A 20100-nucleotide genomic window follows, 5' to 3' on the forward strand; every position below is an offset into this window, starting at 1 on the left:
TAAGTTGAGGAAAACCTAGTCAGCTGATGCATATAAATTGGCAATAGATGCTTCTGTCTAACTCCTATGTAATAACTTTCAAAGTATCAGCTGACGGTTTTTCCACCAAGATACAGCCAGCTGACTTATATATTTATCCACAGTTACATATAAGCTATCATCAGGTAAATTTTTGTTTGAGAGGAAATCACGGAAAATAATTGTTCTTTTTTCATGTTCGAGACACCAGCTGACGTACAATACACCACGTTGTAACCAGCTGATTATTTTTTTTCGTTGAGATATTGGGTTAGCTACAATTTGACAAATTTTTAGCTGAGAGGAAATGACTGAATATATTTTTTTTTCCTACGTGCGTGGGAGGCTACAGCCGCTCATCCCCCCAACCGAGCTCCAGCTGACGTTCACGAGGCTTCATAATACTATACTTTGATGCATTTTACAAATTACCGCTTGAGAGGAACTTGGTCATAAAATCTGCTGCTGGCTCCCTAACTATTAACATAGAAATGCACTCTTAGAAGATGATTTTATTAAACCTGTCTGATAAAATTTAATAAAGCAATAATGTATGACTGTATTAATTTCATGAAAATATATTCCTTATACTTAATAATATAATATTATATATACCTAACATGTGTCATTTATATTAAACAAGGAAATAATTAAATAATAAAAAATACTAAAAAATTAAGCATGTATATTGTATAGTTACTGTTCAATTCAATATATTTTACATGAACATATAAAGTACCTCACTCATGACCTCATTATAATTTTAGGAAGCGAATTTCAAATACGTATTTTGTAACGAGTCGGTGCTCTCTGTTTTTATCATTTTATCTTGCAATGCATTAAGCCCACGGCTTCATGTATGTTTTTGTTTCATAATGTGTTACGAAAGTTTTCTTTGTTAGCGATCAACAAAGGCGCCTGCGCTGCATGTCCTTAAAAGTGTGCCAATAATAAAACTAGATTTATGAAGTAATTTGCATAAATAATTATGTACCTATATAGAATGCGACAAGGTTTATGGGAGTTATTAGGTATTGATTGTATAATTATTTTCCGTTTAATATCTCCTTTTATAGAAAATTCTTTGATAGAACGTCATCTTAGGTACATATCAATCTGAGATATTAATATTGAGTAGCCAGGCATACTTATTACTTGTTTAAGGTATAATTTTTTTTATACATTACCTGCAAAGCCATAAAGATGCTATAACCCTGTGCTATAACCATATTATACATGCATGTCGATTTCTACACAATGAAAAGGCATAAAAGGCTTGAAAAGATTCGAATATAGCGTATATGTTATAACGTAAATCAGCGTTTTTCAATGGATACATTATCTCTTATTAGGATCGATGAAACTATATCGGTAGCACAATTATTTAATGCCACAGTACCAATAACTATAACTTAATATTCTTTTTTCAGCCAAGAAAAATGGAGTGGTGCAGAAGCTATCATCGTCACCGGTGGCCGTACGACCACGGACGTCGCTCGCTCCGCCGCCGTCTCCAAGGAAACCGACACCCCATCGAGCGCTTCCACAGAGACCAAATACACTTACAACTGCGAAAGGTTAGTGAGCTTTTAATGTAAAAATTATAGTTATCTGTTTGTCATGTTATTCGAAAGACGGTATACCTACGACATGTTATACTGTTAATAGACTTTAACCTGTGGAACTTATAATTATTGTGGTGTATATAATTTTCCAATGTAAATAAATCGCTTTGCGACAGCCACGCTTTTTATATTATGTTTTAGAACGATTCAGATGTATAAAATGGTATAGTGCCGCCATCTATCGGAAACGTACTGAAACATTTGCCAGTCAAAGTATTAGGATAGTATTTTAGTTTTGCATACTGTTGATAGATGTCGCTATAATATATCTATGATATTTTTTTAAATTACTGTATTTTCTTTTAATATTTCTTTTATATAATGAGTATTTCGATGCAATATTATATTTTATTGTCACACACTGCCCATCTGTTTTTTATTTACATTTGAGATGTTTTCAAAGGGTAAAATACCAACTTCACAGTATTAGACATTTACATAATAAATTAATTTATTTACATGCTGTAAAGAATTTTGTTTTTTCCATACACTCAACTAGAAAAATAACGTCTGTAATCATGATAATATAATAACAATTAATAATGGCAAAATCCTCCTCGACCTCCTCCTCTTGGATAGAGTCCAAAGGTCGATAAAAAAAAAACTTACAACAATGAAAAGTTATAGACTAGGTATTACAATAATGTGTAGACTGTTAAACATTATTTTCTGTCTATTACGTCATATTCTTAGTGAATATCCATTAATATTATTACCAAACCAAAAAATAATATCTAGGTAGGTAGGTACAAGGTAGGTACCTACCCAAAAATTGAGAATTTCAATTGACTGTATTTAGTTCTCATTCGTTTATAATGGGCACTTAAGATGGTAAATGAATTTTAATTACCTTTATTACGTAGCCGTATATCAGATATGAACTTATATAAGCATTGTTTTAAACTTTGGGAAAATGATAAACATGTATGTTGGGAAAGGCATAGGTAGTTGTTATGTTTAAAGTGGCTTTGGTACTTACGTTCCTAAGAAACAATTTTATTTCTGAAATATTATGATCAATATGTCAGATTCAATCAGAGCAAGAAAACCTGCACTTATTGTAGAAAAATCTATAGTGGTTCTGGAAATCACCCTTTATGTCCTGGTCAAATTAACCATTCTGTATATATTTTTAAGAGTATAGTCTCTCTAGTAGAAAACCTTGTATTTAAAAGGTACATAGTATCTAATTACTAAATCGTTACATATTCAATATAATATTATATGTGCGCATAAAAAAATCTATTCATTTAAATACATTATTTATATCGTTAAAATTGTAACAATAATTCATATGAATGTAGGAGCAAACTTTCATTTAGTTAATAAAATTAGCATAGCGAATATAGCAGCCGCCCACGATTTTGCGCGTAGAAGTTTCCAATAAATAAGCATAAAAACGCGCTCTATAAAATGTCTTGAAGAACGTAGATAAATAATATCTATCGTACGTTGCATCTATTTATATCTTACAAATTGTTTAACATGACTGAAAATTTGTAGTCTGCGTCGTACTTAATAGCTAGCCTCCTTTGTATACGACGAATGAAAGTTTTTTACGGCTTACGGAAAGTACGTAATTCTCAAAGTAAGAGACATTGTAGTCCGCGCTTCCGACCAGCAAGCACAAAGTTGTTGCCATCTATCGAGTCTGTCTCGTGCGTTAAATGATTGATGGATACATAAGAGTTATCATTTTAAGTATAAAATTCGTGCGGTTGTTCAACTCGACAAAATTAATCCAACTGAGACATGCTCTGCACTAGAAACCGTTACTGTTTTAATTTCTTCGAAATTTTTTACTTATTTCGCGAATTTTATTATACGCTCTTGCTATAAATATAAACCAGTATAATGAGTCCGTTACATAAATTCGTGTCGTTTTTTCAATCGGACAGTAAGGGAAGCCGCAGAAATCTAATAAGCCAGCAGAAGATCTTTTCAAGTGAATTAAATATTCACAATGAGATAGAGGTATTGAAAAATCAGTGTGGGAAATTAGTCGGATATCGAATTAAAGGTAACACTATTTTATTTTGTATTTTCTAATAATATAAAATGTATAAATTGTTGGTGTTATATTTCGATTACTAATATTTATTTGTCTTGGATAATGTGCGATTTATCTGCGATTTAACATTAAATTAGCCGTAGCAGGATCGGGATAATAAATGTGACAGGCAGAAAGGTTTTAGTATGGTTTTCCAATACATTGCGAACGGCAGCTTGAAAGGATAGCGCTAATGCATCAAAAGTGTTTGACTTACAACGGAAATAACCATGCCATTTTATAAACGGTCGGCAATGTGGGTGGCACTTTGATTGACCGTCCGAGATTTCCATTTTGGTCTCCCATTCAGTATTTAAGTAATGCATATAATATTGAGGTGTGTAGAAAAATTATTGAGGTGCAATACCACAGTAATTATACGTTTAAGTTTATCAGCACAGTCTTTAATTTCGATATTATGTAGAATTTTTTTTGCACAATGAATGTATGAGGAATGGAAAAAATTAACCGCGATAATTCTTTATCAAAAACTCTCATTTTTTTTAATGAAATGTAGATGTACCTAAGTAAACTGAGTTGGGTATTTTCTTCAATAAAATAACAGTTATTTAATCAATTTCGTTAAGCAAAATAAATTGTATATGTAAGTAGTAGGCCTTTTATTTTGTAATCTAAGGTAGTAGGTATCAAAATATGTTCTAATAACAATATGACTTAAAATTTGAAACAAAAAGTCACGTAAAAAACACATGGTATAAAGTAAACTCTACACATTCAAATTATAAACTAATTACATAATACCAACATTAAATCTGGATATTAGTCAATACTTTATTAGAAGTATAACCTTTTAAACCGAAATCACTGGAAATTAATTAAATGTTATCCCCAATACGAAACCCGAGTCTAACATCAATTAGCGAGTCAATTTCACGTGTTTCCGTATTTTCAACTTGTCGCTACATAACTCACGACATACCTATAGTTTTTACTTCAATCACGCGCAGACTAAATCCAGATAAATTAAAATAGATACAGATTGATAGGGAAAGATAAAGAACAGATTTTAAATAGAAATACTTTATTTAAAAGTTATATAATGAGAAATAGTTTAAAAGGGAGAAAAATATTAAATATGCGTAGATATTTGATTGATAAATGATCATTCAATGTTTCGAGTTCAAATGATGCAAATAGACGCTCTTGTAGAGATTTTTGCTTATAGGTTGAGCGATTTGCGAACATAGGTAGGTTCATATTATTTTGCATCTACTTAATATATTTTTGTCCTAATTTTGTTTGTGCAATAAAGTGTTAAATAAATAAATAAATAAATAATATATCCAAATTTAATTTGCATATATAATAACGTGGCGACTGCAGTCATAACGTGCATGCAACGTAATTTATTCACAGATATTTTTGCATTGCGTAATAATACTCGGAAATCGAAGTTTTAGATTTTGAAACCGACGACGTGAATATAATTCGTGTCGATACACTCGTGGGTGGATGTTTCTTTCAATAGAAGAAAGTGTGTTATGCCGGTGTGGGCTGTAATAGCAATGTATTTACTGTCAAGACAGAGTGGATAATAGCGGGTGAAAATATTGTTCAGTAATGTATCATACGCCAATATTAATAGCTTTTTGTCTGCGTCTTGTATATTGCCATTTGTGATCATTCAATTCAAGGAGTATTAATTGGAAGTTAATAAATATAGTCTGTTACTTGGTTTGTGAAAGTACAAGTACCGTACACCTGCTCTATATGTCGCAATAAAACCTTAAGTCACGACCATGGCATGATAGAGTTTTAACTTTTGTTTTATTACCCACAGCTTGCCCACTTCAGATATTTGTTACTATCTTACGCCCATTCTATTATCCGATTCCCATGATATTGACAATGTAATAGCATGCCATCACTTTCGATGTCATCGAATTGTCACATCTCTTCCTTCTGTTAATGAGCATATCAAAGCACACCTCCGAGAATCCCATCCCCAGACACTCCCACAGTTTATTTATTACTTCCTTACTAATTGTTCTTAGAACTACAGATAAAAAATTTACAATCGAGTCTTTCTAAATAAGAATTTCTCAATGTAATTGATAAGTGTTGGTTTTTTCATTTTTCCCAAAGCAAGGCTAGCTTTCATGGATTTCGCATTTCCGTAAAATCAATATCGAGGTGTTAAATTCAATTTGTATGCTTGTATAAAAATATAATTAACGTTCGCTTTAATCTTTTCATCAAGTAGGTTATTCAACTTTAAAGGTTAACCAAATAACTATTTGTAGGTAGGATTCTATAAGACTGAACTCTACATACGTTTAGATGTTAGATAACGTAAATATATATAGGTAAATCAATGCTCTTTGATCTTTTGCTGCATCGATTTACATGCATTTTAGTTGCCTCTTTTGGCTTCCTAATTAAATTTTATCCAAGTTTCACCTTACAAGTACGGTAGAGGTGTAGAGTTTCATACATTACCCTTACTCTATTTCGATTTAAAATAACTATAAGTGCAATAATGAATGCTTAATAAAATTGAAAGTTTAGCGAATAAACGTTATAGCAATAAACGTAGCAATTTACATGACCGACAAAGAAAGAAATTTGATGATCATGACAGTATGAAACGTTGGAAATTTGCAAGATCATACTTACAAGTTCTATTATAAAGAAAGTTCTTGTTTCACAATCAAAAATGTTAATTAAACCAATTATGTAATTTAATAGCATCGTTTCTTAATGATGATAACTATAATTTCCTTAAAAAATAAATAGTTGAGTTAAAAATAAAACGATTGGGCTCAGTAAATAGATTTTTTGAAAACACGCAAACGTTAGTATTGTTTTGTAATAACGCCCACCTCTGTATTAGGTAAGTCGCAAGAGTTGAGACAGGTCAACAAGCAACTCCACTATACAGTAAGTATAGATCTTCAAACACAAGATTGCATAATTTAGCACACTGTTTGCGAACTTTTAAAGATTGTAATACTTCAAACTTGTAGGTTCGAGTTTGCGCGGTAATTTATCTTTTAAGAGCGTTAATGTTTTGGATATACATATATGTATTATAAACATATGTTTAACTTCAATATATTCACATGGGACGTGGTAATACTTTTAGCAATTTATTTACAAGTAAATTTTATGATTGGTTAGTTTAACTCCTTCCGTTCAATTTTATTATCCACTACCACGGAATACACATGATTTCCATGGCCGACCAATGCTGTAACCTTCAACTGTGTTTACAGCTGTATATTGAGAACTTGAATCGTATTTTCGAAACGTTAGCAATTGAATTTATATGGTGCTGCCGAATACAGTAAACAAATAACTAATTTGTTTTTGTCGTTTAAATGAATTGATCCTCGAAAATAAATAGTAATTGAGTAAATATTGAAAATTTACTGTGATTGAAAGGGCCATATTTTATCATCGAGATATTCTCTGAATAATTCTGAAATCTGCTCTATATCCTCGTTTTAGGGTATATAAAAGAGATGTTTTATTCGTGGCATCACCTATTGTCATATATTATGTGCTTTGTAAACAGAGCGCTTATAATATAATTGTTTCGATCATTTTGGCACTAAAGCATTAAGGCGGAGTAATATATCAATTTGAACACTCAGGAATAACCAGATGCGCATTTTATCGTTTCTGGCTAGTTTTCAAGTGCCAAAAAGCCATTAGAGGTGTATTATACGATCTGAATAACTCTCCGATAAGGATATTTTTGCACGAGAGCCATAAATTTGAGATCCCACACTTATATAATGTCCTACAGCGTAATTTGTAAATACGGGAAATGGTAGGTACATTTCAAAGATACGTTCGTTTTGCACCTAAATTCCAGATATTGTAAGCCAATAAATAATAAGTAAATCGTAAATAAAAACCTTCAGTTCACAAAGAAAATTGCCCTGATTTTTGATGAGATTATAAATTAAGTTGTCAAATGACAAGCATCTGACTGTAACTATGTGAACATAAGAAGCAATTTTAAAATTGCCTGTGAATAGCCGTTGCAAAGGATTCATTGTGTTTAATGCTGAGTAGATAACTACTAAGGCTCATTTATGTCGATACTTGAACAACAACAGAATGGCATGTCTCAATATCTATACAAAGCATAAATGGTGTGTAAAATTGTTAATTGGTTACTTAAAGTTTAATCACGTTTTCGTAATCACCACTTACACGTAGGAGATATTGCCAAATCCACAAACATTTTATTCGTTTGGAATCTAGCCAAAAAATGATCAAACAATAGACTGAAACAATAAGAACTGATAAAAAGTGTCAGACGCGAGCAGATATACAAACATTATAATACAATGTACACCAATCAAGACTGGTTTTGCATGCAGAAATGATTCGAAACACTTGATCGCTAAATGCATATTATGAAGAAAGTTACTTATTTCGTAACAATACATATATGGTAATATTGTTATATACAGTATGATTTCGTAAGACTATAAGATAACCTAAAAAGTAAAAACCAGCATTGAGACCTGAATGTTATAACAAGTATATGCTGTTTCTTTTTATTTGCTTAGAAGGAATAGAAATGATGCATATTGCATTTGTTCTTTTCACAGAAAACTGGCAAGACCGTTGTTTAAATGACAAATTGTCTAAGAATAGACTAATGCGTTCGTCCCGTTACAAACATTTATTTCTTTCGCTACCGTTTCAGGTCATAAAGACAACGATTAGCTGTTTTATAGTGTGAATTATGGGCGTCATAAAATTGATCTTAATTTTATCTTTTTTCCGTCATTTGTTTTTCATGTCGTTTCGTAAAGCCTGGTAAAAGCTAGCGTAGTAAGGTCGGCCGTAGTTGGCAGTGAGTATTTTCAATGTCACCACAATCAATCACAGATCTGTCCGACGAACGTTTTGGCGCCGAAGCAAAGTTCCGCTTACCACAGGAGAGGACTATTTACGTACCTTTCATTAGTTCTTAGAAGCAAACCCGCGAGGAAGTTCAGTTTTTGTATCGGAAACTGTTGTATCTCATCCTTTTTTAAACTTTGCCCGTGTGTGTTTAGAACAATTCTGTGTAGCTGTATAGTTAAGCTACTGTTTGAACAAGAACACACAAATGTGGGAACATATTTAGCTGGAACTAAGTACTATGTTTATTCGGAACCTCTCAAATTTTATTCCCCTATTAGCGACAACAATAGACGGTCTAATACTGGACCTGATTCATTAGAAATGTTTGTTTATATAATTGTGTTCGTATCATATGTTAGTATTGTTTTGAGTTTTCATTTCCTAATTGTAATTTTCAATGAGTGTTATTCGTTAGTTTAAACTAGTTGAGCCAATTCTGTACGGCGTTCGTATACATCCGTTTCAAAACGTGCGTTGATTCTAAAATATTGTTCATCTTATTTGGAAGATGTTTATAAAATCCTATACTACAATAATATGACAAACTTAAATTCCCTTGCCCTAAAATATAATATCATAGTTTTTATATATAATATCATTTATGTTTTGTTTCGATTGAAAATAGCGCTCTTCAATTTTAGAGTAGCCAATATTCAGTTCATGAATATTTCAGCGAATTTATTTTGAGTTAATCTTTTTACATAGTATCAGTCAGTAATTAACTGTTTATTTATTGCTGCTATTGGCATCGTTTCCCTTAGCATGGGTTTATCGTTACTATAAGAATGCTAAGGATCATTGAGAAGACAATAAAAATAGTAAAAATTCTTACTCTACAAAATGGTGTTCGATTAAAATGATACAAAATCGATTAACAACAAACAGTGAAGACGCGCGTTTTACAGATTTTGGTAATGCAACAAAAAATATACTTTTTTTTAAATATATGAATATATTTTCACGTTTTTTTGGGTTTGCTAACAAAATTATGTTAAACTATGGATAGCTTATAGTTCAATATTGCTATGCAAGATACCTTTGGAAATTCTATACTAGGTACCTGTATTGAAATAATTATTGAGTACTATATTTTTTTACATTAATGTCTGCCTACATTGCGGAAGCTTAGCATGGATGTGGCATGGAATTGAACGATTTTGGCACGCGACTTACGATCTAGTTTAAATCTAGTTAATCTAGCATCTATCTATAGTTATCTAGTAATTGTGTTGACAAACCAAATGTTGGCCACCTCATCAGAGATAGGAACCTTGACAATGATAATGTCCCTAACTAAATGAAGTTCGTTGTGGCAATATTTCGCTAACTTAACGGTCTCTTTACGGATATAACACGCGTACCAGAGAAATATAAAAAATGCATCCAACCGAGGGAATTTTTTCTATCTCATTATTACTTACAAATTTATAATTTATCGGTATTTAAATTTAAATTGTTAGTCATTTTAACAGTTTACTTTCTAATTTTTTCAAATTTGCCTAAATGTGGGTTAATATTCAATTCAACGTAATAATGACTGTGTATAATTTATGAAATATTTACAAAGTGTAGGTACCTTTTTTGTATTGTTTTTCGTAAAAATATATTCGTTTTTTCACTGATTGCTTCATTCTAAATATACATAGGTACTTAGACAACATTTTAAACTCCTACCAAAATTCAGAAGAGTGAACTTCTATGTCATTTTATGGTCAGATACCATAGTTTTCGTAGACCAGTTAGCGTAAGTGTTGAAACGAAAATGAATTTATCGATTACAGTGTCGTTGCATAAAGTATTCCGTACAGTATGATACAGTTTTAAACGTTATTTTAATAATAACGGTGGATGGTCCGGCTGTGATGGCGTGTCGGCACGCTACATCATGTAGCCGTAATACCCTGGACTGTTATTGTAGTTACCGATTATATTTAATTCTAGGTTATTATCCCGAGAAGCAACGGCAACACTAAGTAGTGACTTGACTGATAGAAACATCGTCATATTATTTTTTATCTGTCACTCTTTAATGATAGTTGTCGTTAAATAAGTATACCACTTATGTATCTTACTGTATTGTAAAACTCGTGTACGAAAGAGTGTTAACTGTTAAGCATATCTCCTTCATACCAATAGTGTTTGTTATTACATACCAAAGGGACGTGGTACTTCATTTTATTGTGGCAGGTTCTGTGTGTAAATAGAAGACGAGTGAAACAACCAATGACACAAGACCTCGCTATAATCACAACTATAATCAAATAGTACGTGGCTACCGCCTCGTATGTAACACAAAAGGCGACCTTATGAATAATAATAATTAAATTAAGGACGATAATAAATTGTATTGACGTATTAGACAGGATAAGGAAAGCGATTTAAGTGACACGTCTCGTAAGGACCGATATCTATAAGTTTATTCACCTACGAAACAAAATTGGTGACGTGCGTGCAATCACTGTTGAATTACATGCTAAATGTACGTGACAATAATAATGAGAAATAAATACCTTTAATTGAACGGTTTGTACGCATGTGTGCGTGTATACAAAAAGATTGAATCTGCGAAATTCTTATAAGCATTGTAAGTGTAAAGAAAGTTAAGTTTCCAACCCATGCATATGTATGCCTCTGTGTTAGATGAGTGCACTAGACCGAGACGCTGCAGCTACTATTTTACTTTATATACCTATATAAGGAACTGGTCATTTTAATACAAAACAATGTAAAGTATTTCATTCAAATACCAATACGAGATGAAATATGTCTTTTATTTCACCATAGGTTTTGTACCGTTACAACTCTACTTATTAAAAACCACAACTTAAACAAATTGTCAATGTTGTATCCCATTTTATAAGAAAAGATTTAATTTATAATACTTTAAAGTTTTACCATAAAAAGTTGATTCCATATTTATGTCCATCTATTCGGTTTTAATCTAAACGAATTAAGACTTGATGCAAGCAGTTTTTATGAACAAGTGATATAATAGTGCAATACTATTAACAGGGAGTGTCATTGATTGTTTAACAAAAGACTTAATACTGCTTTATATAGGTGGGAATCTTGGGAATTCAATAGATATTTGAATACCGTGGTATTTTGTCAACATATACGGAACTAGCGGATATGCACACGTCGATGTAACTCCATTCTGCACACGTAACTAATGTTTTCCGGTTATATTGCTAAGGATTTGTACACTGCTTGTGCATTAATTGTTTACCAACTACCCCTAACCTTTACTATGCATTGTTCAATAAACATAATATACGCAATTCCGAGGATATACAACTACAATGATTCTTGAAGTGTTTTGCTTCGGGGAAAGCGGAAGAATTCGTTCTAAATCGTAGATTGAGCATGACGCTGTAATGATAGATACCTATTTCACTATATTACCCGATGGTTTTTGTTCAATTTGTTGCCAAAATGAGTCTTAAGTTGGCCGTCGACGCGTCCACAGTACCGCTACGAATTTATATTTAAATGGCAGCTATTTATTATTCCTATGAAATCTCTTTAATATTCAAGTAGAGCAGTACGCTTTGTGTGCGTCAATTTGCATTGTAATTTCCATCCTTAAGGCACCTAGGTGTCTGGTCAGTGGTCTATTAATTATATTACTTCTTTTTCCGCTGGGCCTATTGTCTATTCTTTTATCTTTGAAACTCAGTAAAGGTTATTAAAAACTTATTTTAATTGCGCTCTATATTATGTTGAGTATAAAAAATTATCAGTATATTAGGTATGGTGATTTCATGTATTTTTCATGCAAAAAAAGGAATCCAAAATCTACTTGATGCTTATAACTCTACGTACAAAGAACTGCTTACATCATTGCTCGAGTTACGAGATTATGTTAATGTTATTTTGCAATCTAAGTTTATCAGCTGTAATCCACTTTATTAAAATTTTACTTTTTCCGCAACATATGAATTTTCGGTTCCACTTTATAATCTACAGAAAATAAAATAAAGAAAACTCGTGCAACAAACAACCACAAATTTAAATTATTATCATCGTATAATTATTATAAACTCTACACTTATAATAATGAGTTTACACGGTCTGTTAGGTAGGGTACCAACTTTTAAACGAGTAACTCGTACATATTCAAATTGTCTCTAACGTAAAAAATAAATTGAAGTATCTACGTGAATATAACATTTTCTCCAAGATTAAAGATATTATTGTTCAAAATAAATGTCGTTTAATTAGAAACTTCGTTAAAGAACTGCCAATAAATGCTAATAAATCCTACAAACCATTATAAAGCTGTTATATCTATGAGTTACAAAAAAATTTCAGTACTATTCATTTAGAACATGTTGTCGACAAGCGATTTTCTTATCTCGCCCTCAACTTTCCACTTGGTTCGTTGAACTATTCACTCGAATGGGGAAAAGTGCGTGTAAGTGTTCCAGTGATGGCTCTATGGCTTCATGTTGGTTTATTGTTACATGGTGCCATTATTCTCAAATAAGTACCTAGTAAATTGCGTATGTTTTAACTATAATACTTGTTACTTTCCACTGTTCGTTATTTGCGGTATCGCTTACTTATTCCACGCAAGCAGGCGGTAGCAATTGAAACTTGAAAATTGTATATTTTTCTGTTGTAATGCGCGTTTTTTTTATGATCGAATATGGCATATTGATTTTTTGTTTCTTGAACTTGTAGGAATTTTACAACCCGCAAAAAAGATTTTTTTCATTGCTCTTGCTTGATTGGTAAAATATAATTGTGCTAATAAAAGTGGTTCAATCATTGTTATGTGCGTGCATACCCTTTAATATAAGCTTCATCCTTTAATTTTTTTTATTTTTTTACGAGCGCAGCAGTAGGTAAATAAGCAACATGTTCAATAGATTTTCGTACAAAACTTCGTAGCATCTGGTTTTCGCTATATGATAATACACGAAAGAGTTTGTACGAAGAGCCCCATCCGCTCAGTTTTACATATAGCGTTCCCGCGATCACACGCACCGAACGACTGTTGTACGGCTATTTGCGTTGTTTGTATGTTTGTACGTTTGACCAAATACTCGCCTGCCAATATGTGGATAAGGGGTAGTGAAGTGATGTGCCAGTGTGGATTGATCTTTTTGGATAACATGAGCTAGCAGGTTCAGTGAATATGTTTTTGGACGGAAAAGGTTGGTTATTAAGGAATCCTAGTTTTTTAGAAAACATCTATACAATTTTTTAACAAAAAATTAATACCTACACATTTTATATTGACCGATATTTATTTTTAAATCAAGCTCTTTTGAAATACACGCCAATTACATTTGTAGATATTGTTTAGCGAAGTTATCAATAATTATTATTAATTAACGTGCAAATTATCACATGGAACTGTTTCAGCAGTATATGTTTACAAATGTATCAAAACAGAACAGACTTACCTATTTAATAGTGCTACAATTAAGCTTTCAGAGAGCACATTAAATACATAGGTAAATAGGTAGTTGAATTTTTATTCCTTATTTTTAATACTCTCTATATCTCTACATTCTTAAGAAAACAGTAAATAATTATAAAAATAAATCTCAAATGTATTAAAAGCAACAAAACTTTCACGTACCTTGTTTTGCAAGGTGTGAAAATTTCGCATAATTAACAGATTTTGGCCTTCATATTGTTAAATCACGAAAATAAGAACACAACCTAGACATTACCTGAGCGTTCGATATATTCTCGTGTTTACTTTGTTTCTTTTACCTTGAATACAAGCCAGGATTAAAATATTGCTATAAAATTGCGTTCGATTACAAAATTATTCACAGGTTATGTCTTCCGGTAATATTTTAATAAATCATATTTATGTGTTCCAATAATATGTTTTGTGGAGCATGTGAACAGCGAAGTAACAATGTATGTTTCGTTGAAGAAAAAAAAATTAAGTACCAGCACTTAATTTTTTTATCGATTCTAGAATCGAACTTCGTAAATCGTGTTTAATTAAAAATGCCTTTAAAAATTAGATATCTACAATATAAACGCAACATTATTGGATCTGCAAATAGGCCAAAATGTTTTTATTAATTATTTTCTTGAACAGCGATATATATCTGACTCTATATTGATTTATGCTATGTAAATCCGCAAAGACTTTATCATAAATTTAACAATTTAACAAAAAGTGTTTCTTAAACTGAGGGACCCTAAAAACAGGCCCTTATATAGTTACTTTCATCGCATGCTAGCAGCGGTTATTTGTTCATGAATGCCGGCTCTGACGTCCTTGTTTCATATTAACCGCATTTAACTGCGGGCGCCTAAATAACTTTGACATTTGCACTGGTTAAATTTCATTGGCGCAGTAATGCGATATTATTCGTTCATATCCGGCTCCGTTTTAACAATTACATAATAATGGGATAATTGTTAATCTAATGCATTATTTATGTTACCTATAAAGTAGCTCAATAATGGCTAATACATAAAATATTTTTTCGTATCGTTGTCCACTGCGTAAAGATATTTACCTATATTGTCTATTCTAAATAGGTACATCGTTGATAGAAAGAACAATATTCGCAAAGCTGTTCGTTAATTTTAGAGCATCTACTCTATGTAGAGCAGAAAGTAATAAAAACACATACGATGAAATACTAAACACATTTGTTGTGATTTCAACAATAATAAGTGTGCATGCACTTGGCGTTAGTAATAATATTATGTACACGCAAATTTATCCGCAAGTTTTTATGGTTTGCGTCCTACGATTTTAAAATAGCAAGGAACTATAACATTAAAAATATGTTTGTTTTTTAATTACATAAGATTTCAAATTTTAATTGCATAAGTTTTATAAATATATGGGAAGTTGTATTATTATCAAATTCAATTCATTTTAATCCATGACTTCGCTACTTTCTCTAAGAATAAAATTTCGAATTTTTTGTCTTCGCGGAAATATTTGACCATCAAGTGAAACACGTGCATTTTTAAATTCTTAAGCATTTTATATTATAGTAAATACATGTTAGGATTTTTTAAATAAAATATCTTTGGCTCCAATGTGATCACTAATATTTATTTGAGCACTGGCTATTTGCCAATACACATGTTACCTGGATATTCTTTATGGCTTCCGAGGCCAAATAATCGATTAATATTTGAAACGCCTTTTTATATATTATGTAGTAGGTACTAGATATGCACAGGGACAACGATTAATTTCAAGTTATAAATCTTCATCTATTAATAATTAAGATTCATTAACTCAATTTATGAAATAAAGTTAACACAGAACACTTTATAAAGAACACTTTACACAATATGCTCTGTCCTTCTATTTTATTATTATTCTATTTTATTATTATATACGGTTTCAGAAGTGGAACTAGGATTTTTTATTTAAAACCATACTACATATATTTGCATCTTCTACCTTATATATCTGTTATTTTTATATTTAACTAAGATTTCCGCATATGATTTTATTAGTAGAAGTAAAATCTACAAATTTCTATCAGCTTTCACATCATTGTGTTATTCAACACGATTTCATAAAATAATGTATGTGATATAAATATTATAGATGTTATAACAGTAAAATGTTTAATGTATAGAACGTTGGCATGTCAACCGACAGGTAGTCGTTTCCGCAAAGTACAAGCACCTTATGCATTTTAACTCAAATATTTCCCCACTCGATGTTTTCATATCGGTTGTGCAATTATTTTTTAATCCTATTAAATCTAATTGTGTAACCTATCCAGTTTTCTTCAATTACGTTATAAATTTTAAGTTAGTCGAAAGAAATCGTTTCTATTTGTTTTTAATTTACGCAAAATGACAAGATTTTGCATATGCAGATATATCACAAGAGAAATCATTGCATTCGCCGTAAAACTTTCTCACATTAAGATGTGCGCATTATGATTATGAGTTTTTCAAGAGCCACGATTTGTGACATCACTGAGATTATTATTAGGTAAATAGCATCGTTCGCAAGTTATTAAAGTTGAGACACACTTTAGAAATAAAATGACTTTTAATTCATATGTAATTTTAAATACATGACCCATTTAAGTATGGACGTAAAAAAGTGCTATAGAAATCAATCATTAATATGCAAAAGTAGCGGAAGTTTGGAAAGTGACCGAGCTTCATATATCCAATCAGAATAAGTTTTTAAGAGCAGAGCAGAAATGTTATGTTAAATTAAGGTAATAGATAACTGATTACATCATCTCAAGTCTCAACACATATGTTAATTAACAAGATCATTATGTAACCTTCAACTATCACTTTTTATTAGTTGTCTAGAACTTTTTAATTTAAAACACGATGTTTATAGTGATACACTTTCTTTTGTTTCCTCAAATTATGAAACATACACTACAAAGGAGATGACCTTGTTATAATTGGGTCAATATTTAATTAGGAAATGCAAGAGACTTTCAAGAACAAAATCTTTGTTTGCAATTTGCACTCCTTCAGCTTGCAGCGACGGACAGATGTGCTTTTATGATGTGTCATTAGCGACGATATGATGACAGCTTTATTGCAAACGATAAAACAGTAAACACGAATCCTTAAATCATCAGTAGGTATTATTTTAATCTCATTCTTATTCATCACATAAGTTTGGTACGTAATTGAAGAGAAACATTGTTCCTATTTATAAGCTAATCCATGTACATATATGAATAACAGAATAATAAAGCAAATACATATATTGTGATTTTAAGAACATCATCCTAGTGTCGACTAAATAGCATAAAATATATCTAAATTGAAGTGCTCTTCTGCAAGATTACAATGAACAGCCTGCAGCCATCTCGTTCAATTTTAAATAGCTCAAGTGAAGTTCAGGAAATGGGTTCAAATTAACTTCAGGACTGTAAGAAACATGTCATCTAAAATGAGAGATACAATCATGCACTATTTTCATATGCCGCTTGTCGCAAGGCTTGTCGCAAGTGTCACCGGTGCGCAGAAAGATGACCCTGCTAGGGCGAGCAGACGTTCGCGGCCCCCTGACACACATACAAACATTACTAATTTTAGATTTGTGATTCTCCAAGCTAGACGCAAACGGATGGATAATATTAATAGAGCGGTTACGAGCAGAAATAACAGTGTAAACGAACTATTGCGATCGATTTTTCGCGCCTTCGCAAGTTGCGATATGCGTTTCTTTTTTTTCATTATTATTTATAGGACTCAACGAACGAATATGTGGTTTATAAATCAATTTCATTGCACATTATAGGAATATGCACTTGATTGATTACTTTGCATAACAATACGTATAGATATGCAATCAAGACTCAGGGCCATTATGCAAGAACAATGCTTGTTAGGAGCCATAATTTGAATAGCTTGGTTATTTGAAATATGCGAGTTTTCAAATCCGTTACAAATTTACTGGTTCACCGTATCTATCTACATTAAATTTTATTACAGCTTCACATACCACAAATTTTATGAACTTAATGGTCTATATAAAATTTGTAGCAGTTATAAGAAGGCCAATAACAGCTTAAATATCGATCTGTTCTTCGAAATCGTGAGGAAATAAACGATGTTTGTGTGTCAATACGTGGACCAAATAATCGTTGGTAAATGTTTATTTTTAAAGCATTTAATTTTTTCTTTGATGGTCGTATTATTGAGGCTAAATCAATATTATTATCCCTTTTAAGGTCCCTGAGATGTATTTTCTTATAAAGCAGGAAATATAATATATTAATATGTTTTTAAATTATTATTAAACAAAAACATATAATTAATGATGTAAATCAAATATCGTTTGATAGCTATTCTATGCAAAATACATGGACCGACTATTATGTCCGTTCTTATAGAATTCGAGGAGCCGAGCGTTAAAAATGATTGTAGGTTGAATGCCTCTCGCCAATTTTAGTATCCAAATTGTGTAGCCATAACAGTCAATTCCCCCATGATGCCCTCGGGTCCAAGCCAACAAACACTACTCGCATCGCTAAGTACTTGCATTCCCAGCACGCTTCATTTGCGACCCGTTACCCTACTTTACAAGAAACTGCTATAGGATACAATACAATCCCGACTTTGTATGGTTTTTATGTGACTACCTATGGCTTCTTTTTAATACTTTTTACTAGTTCGTAAAGTTTGTGAAGTATATCAAGTTTCAGTCCAAAAGAGTGACTAAATATATTCAGAAGTTAGGATCATTAAATATACATCAAAACCGAATACGGTTTAAATTATATATAATTTTGTCTTTATACGATATAATATTCACGAAACGAGTGATTTTTGTAATCGAACACGGACTCGTGGGTGTTTTAGTGCCGTATCATTTACGTTTGATTTATGGCACCTTATTCAGCTTAGAAAGCGGCCGGCAAACATTTTTAACACAATAATGTGGCACTATTCAACTGGACAAATGGTGAAGGTACACGCGTGGGTGCATCGTTATGAATGTGACAATGTTAGGGCTGTTATATCATAACATGTGTACCATTTGCACAAGTTTCGTAACAAAAGAACAAGAACCAAGCTTTAGGTTATGGGAAAATCTTTAAAAGGTTAAAATGCAGTTACTGTTTATCTGCCTAGGATAATCGCTCGTCACATTCGTAATTAAAGTTAAAATATTTAATCACATAAAATAGTATGTTTTTTCTGGAATGGGGTATTTGTATTTTCATAATTTATTTCACGTCCTTTCCACGGGTTTGTTTTTGTTGTTATAATACTACTCCGAGGCATTCGCAAAATCGTCAGCATTCCGTATTTCCTTTAATTCATTCAATTTTGTACATCCTTAGTTGTTTATGTGCTCGTTAATTTGATAACCTAACAACGTTGTGCTCCAAATTGAAGCCCACGCGCCGAAGCTGACCATCCAAGGGGTTTATTAAAATATCATTTTTTATTCTTAATAGTAATAACCACTTATGTTATACAAAGTCCTTCGCTCTCATTTACCAGGTGTTACAATAGCTTTTAGGTTGTTTAAAATGGATTGACGAATTTTATTATATGTATTAAAATCATATTTATGAAATGCTCTACATAAGTTATCTAATATATACTTTTTAATCGACTAGATTATTTGGTCTTGCTTCTTCTTCTTTGCGTCTTAACGGTTTGCAATTTATATTAGAATTGGTATAAAAAAAACCTAATTTAAATCTTCAATGAGTAAACAACGTGAAATCGAGATTGTCGCCTATTAAATACAAGAACCATTAATATGTCTCAGCCATCAAAATGAGTATAAATGTAGACTCTATATCATTGATCTCTGCATCATTTAGAATGTTGACGGAAATAGGATGTTGCTAAACGGTGCAGAACATCAACAAGGATCGTCAATGGAGCGCGTGGGAAACTGTCTATTTTTATAAAAAGCTCGCTCTGTGGTAGGTATTTTTACTCTCGTTTCATAGCAATAAGTGATTGAGATGATCAATAAAATACACATATTACAACACGTTACCATTTAACTATGTTATGATTTCAAACTCAAACTCAAACATTTATCTATTCAATTAGACC

The 20100-nt window shown here is 31.7% G+C and overlaps 1 protein-coding gene across 1 annotated transcript in view; it reads left to right on the forward strand.

The window, feature by feature from the left end:
- Positions 1–20100, forward strand: part of toc (toucan) — a 91115-nt gene that overhangs the window by 62801 nt on the left and 8214 nt on the right. Inside the window, exon 5 of the mRNA XM_090120497.1 lies at positions 1449–1595. Within this exon, the coding sequence (XP_089976623.1) occupies positions 1449–1595 (147 nt within the window). The remainder of the gene's footprint in view (positions 1–1448; positions 1596–20100) is intronic.

The sequence above is a fragment of the Colias eurytheme genome, chromosome 4 (assembly GCF_061535395.1).
Source record: "Colias eurytheme isolate Ceu_HAF_F1 chromosome 4, ilColEury1 Martin Lab GWU primary, whole genome shotgun sequence".
Taxonomy (NCBI): Eukaryota; Metazoa; Arthropoda; class Insecta; order Lepidoptera; family Pieridae; genus Colias; species Colias eurytheme.